Source organism: Mus pahari, chromosome 15 (assembly GCF_900095145.1).
Source record: "Mus pahari chromosome 15, PAHARI_EIJ_v1.1, whole genome shotgun sequence".
Classification (NCBI taxonomy): domain Eukaryota; kingdom Metazoa; phylum Chordata; class Mammalia; order Rodentia; family Muridae; genus Mus; species Mus pahari.
The window spans coordinates 3,202,502-3,205,901 of NC_034604.1; the positions used below are offsets into that span (position 1 = coordinate 3,202,502).

At 42.1% G+C, this 3,400-nt stretch overlaps 1 protein-coding gene across 2 annotated transcripts in view; it reads left to right on the forward strand.

The window, feature by feature from the left end:
• Ankrd26 (ankyrin repeat domain 26) overlaps positions 1 to 719 on the forward strand; it is a 47,389-nt gene extending 46,670 nt beyond the window's left edge. For both annotated transcript variants that reach the window (XM_021214935.2, XM_021214936.1), the window contains one exon: positions 341 to 719. In XM_021214935.2, coding sequence (XP_021070594.1) covers positions 341 to 586 — 246 coding nt within the window. In that variant the 3' untranslated portion in view covers positions 587 to 719. The remainder of the gene's footprint in view (positions 1 to 340) is intronic.
• The last annotated feature ends 2,681 nt before the right edge of the window (positions 720 to 3,400 follow it).

The window sequence follows — 3,400 nt, forward strand, 5'->3', positions numbered from 1 at the left end:
TAGAATCCAAAACTACCAGCCCAGAGATGGTCCCACCCACAAGGGGCCTCTCCCCCTTGATCACTAATTGAGAAAATGCCCCACAGCTGGATCTCATGGGGGCATTTCCACAACTGAAGCTCCTTTCTCTGTGATAACTCCAGCTGTGTCAAGTTGACACAAAGCTAGCCAGTACACCACCGAGCTAGAAGAGTTGTTACTAATTTCACATATTCACAACTACAGAATTCTTTCCCCATGCATTTAAGTAGTTTTCTGAGTTACCGATCCAAAATGAGTATTCAACACAGCATGGCTCTTTGGGTTTTGATTTTAAATAACACACCACTTTCATTTGTAGGGAGAAGCAACAACTGCAGAAAACCTAGTGTGCGTTCATGAGACTCCAAGTGCCTCACTCCTAACTAAGATGGAACTTGAAATGGAAAGTATCAAATCTGCTATTGCTGAAGTGAACACCCAGGAACGCTTGGCTAAAAAAGAGCTGGAAGTAATTAAGCACCTTTACCGAGGAGAGTTAGAACACATAGACAACTTGTCTGTCGTCGGAGCGGAGCATGTAAATGTGAAGAGAGAGAAGGTATAGAAAGAGAGGCCTGGGTCTCTCTACAAAAGCACCGTCGATCGCAGAGAACCCAGCTCATGACTCATGTAGGCTGCAGAAGCAACTGGACAGTGTAATTCTGGAAAATATGTTGATAAATGAGCTTCCTCTAAAATGCTAGTCCAGGACAGTTTTTCTTCCTCCATTACATATGGCATTTGCTACCTTAATATTTTTACATAGTTGATTTAATCGATTTGATCTTTAATTGTTTGTATTATTATAAGTTGTAAAATTATAGGTTATTTTTTCAGAGTTCCAATAAATATAAACATCAAAAGTTTAACTGTTGAGAAGAGTATGACCTAAACCCAAGCCTTCAAGTGCTCCTGACACTACTCTGGGCACATTTTGGCATGGGCAATTTAACGTTCTTGTGATACTCATGGTTACCACTAGAGGGGGCCTGCAGAGGGGCTACCATTTGGAGTCTCTCTCCCAGGATGTATTGTTGGAATACAGGGAAGGACCAACAAAGGAGCTGAAGTACCAGAACTTCCAAGGTAGTTTAGACTAACTCCTTGTTCGGTGTGGGCAAGAATGTGTGGGGCAGGAAAGGCAGCCCCACCTCGATGCCTTGGTAAGGATGTGCTAACAGCCCTAGAACTTGTTACTACATTGGATCTCAAGTCTGTGCTGTTGTTTAGAATGATTCCTGAGATCTAAACACTTCCAGCCTATGAGTGGATGAACAAATAAATAAAACATACTGATAATTTTCCTTGGATAGTTTTAAAAACACCTGCAACTTAGTTTAATAAATGCAAATATTGTTGGATATTTTTCTCTTTAGTTCTAGCTATTGTATCTATTTAAGTGGTGCTTTAATAATTTATACCTAATGAAATACCTTCTATAAGCAGATTGACACCCTTTCATCTTAGAAAGTTACCTTCTAAGTACAAGTATTTCTTATTATTAAGTTAGTTCTTGGACAACTTCATACATGCGTATTACTACATTCTGGTTACTCTATGTCTCTTATATCCCTATTTCCCCATCAAGCTCCTCTCTCCCCTACTTGCCTCTCTCTGGGTTTGTTTTGCAGTGAGGTCCCATGGGGTCTCCCAGACCCATTCCTGGCTGTTGCTGGTTCTGTCCTTCTGCAGACCCAGTGCAAGCATCTGCAGTTGTTGAAAGTCCTTAGCTACAATAGCTGTCCAGTCCAGAAGATGGCATTTGGCAGCCTTTTCTTTCTGCCTTCTGTTTAGTGGTATCCCCCAAGTTTTGGAGGGGAATGGCAGGTTAGTCTCGTTTAGGCCCAAGCACTCCAGCATCCCTTTCTCAGTCCTGTAGGGATAGTGCTCCCAGTGACACTCCAAGGGGTCTTCTCTACCAGCCTCTCCACAGGCCACAGGATTCCCCCTGATATGTTCCCCTTTACTTTCATTCTTGACCGACCCCCACCCTGAAACATGGATACCTCTTTAGGATGATTATAAACCACAGATGTTTACAGTGAATGTATTCTGGTAGGTTTTTGGTGATGAACCATTACTCAGTGAGAAGCTTCACTTGCATCAAGTAAGAAATTGAGAATGAGATGCCCAGGTTTTGCAGTTCACAACATGGCAGCTCTAATCAAAGCAGAGTGGTAGCAAACCACGGGGCCTCTGTGAAGCATGGTTCTGAATTACACTGCTCTGACAGAGCCCTGCCTTCAACTCTCTTCCACTGGAAATGTTTGTAAGGGTTTGGGACTCAGTGGACTCTTCCTGCCAAGAAAAAACCCTGGATGACACCAACTGTAAATTCATGACAGCTATGTCTCAGGCTGGAGACATTTTCGAGTGAGCTCAGCATTTCTCCACTGAGTTTCAGCTTTCTGGAATTATTTTTAATTGTTTGGAAATATTTCTAAAAAATTATTGAAATACTGACCTGTTTGTTTAATCAACTGTGCTTGGCTAGGTATGGTCACAAAAGACCAATTACAAAAGAAAACAAAGTTAGTAATTTACTAAAATGGACCATCATGAGATGTACCTTTCTTAAGTTGATTCAATAAATGTGCTTCAAAGTTATGAATCTGGACTGCTCCATGCACAGAGAAAAAAACACCAGTAGCTTCTGCAGCGAATCAAATAGGGCACAAATATGAAATGCCCCTAAAGCTCCAACCAGAGAAATCAGAGACTGTGCTGTTGTGATGGTTTTATCTTTATTATTGTAGGGTCCATGATTACTGAAGAAAGATAGCCCAGACTCGAATAGTATGTAAACTCAAAGAGTGTTTTATTCTGCAGAAGTTCAGCATGTTGGGATCTACCATTTAGAGATGGAGATCCCAACGTGAGCTCACAGGCCTGAATTAAAGCACATTAGGGGAATTCCAGGGAGGGGTATTAAATCTTAATCCCTTGGCTCTATCTCAAGTGACATTCCAGAACTATTGCTGGAGCCTGGGAAGCTGGAGCAGTCTGGAAACAGTTGCTGAGGAAGTCTGGAAACTGCTGCTGACCCATTGTCCTTGCCTTAGGCGTAGTCTCCTGAACTGCCAATTTGAAGTCTGTCATGTGAGAGGCCAAACCTGCTCTATCTTGGAAACAGCCTCCATCTTAAAAGAAAAAGAAAAGCTCAGAGAACTTGGCCAACAGCTGAAGCTAAGCTGCAACCAGATACCGCGGCTTGTCCTTGGCCAGAGATACTCCCTAGTTATTTCCTAGCAACAGTTGGTCCATTATTAGTCTGATTGTTTCAGATGGACTTTCAGACCATTTGTGATTGTATACAGTTCTTGCTTCAGAGCACCAACCTGTTGGCTTACAGTAGTCATTCTATTAGACGATTGTCAGG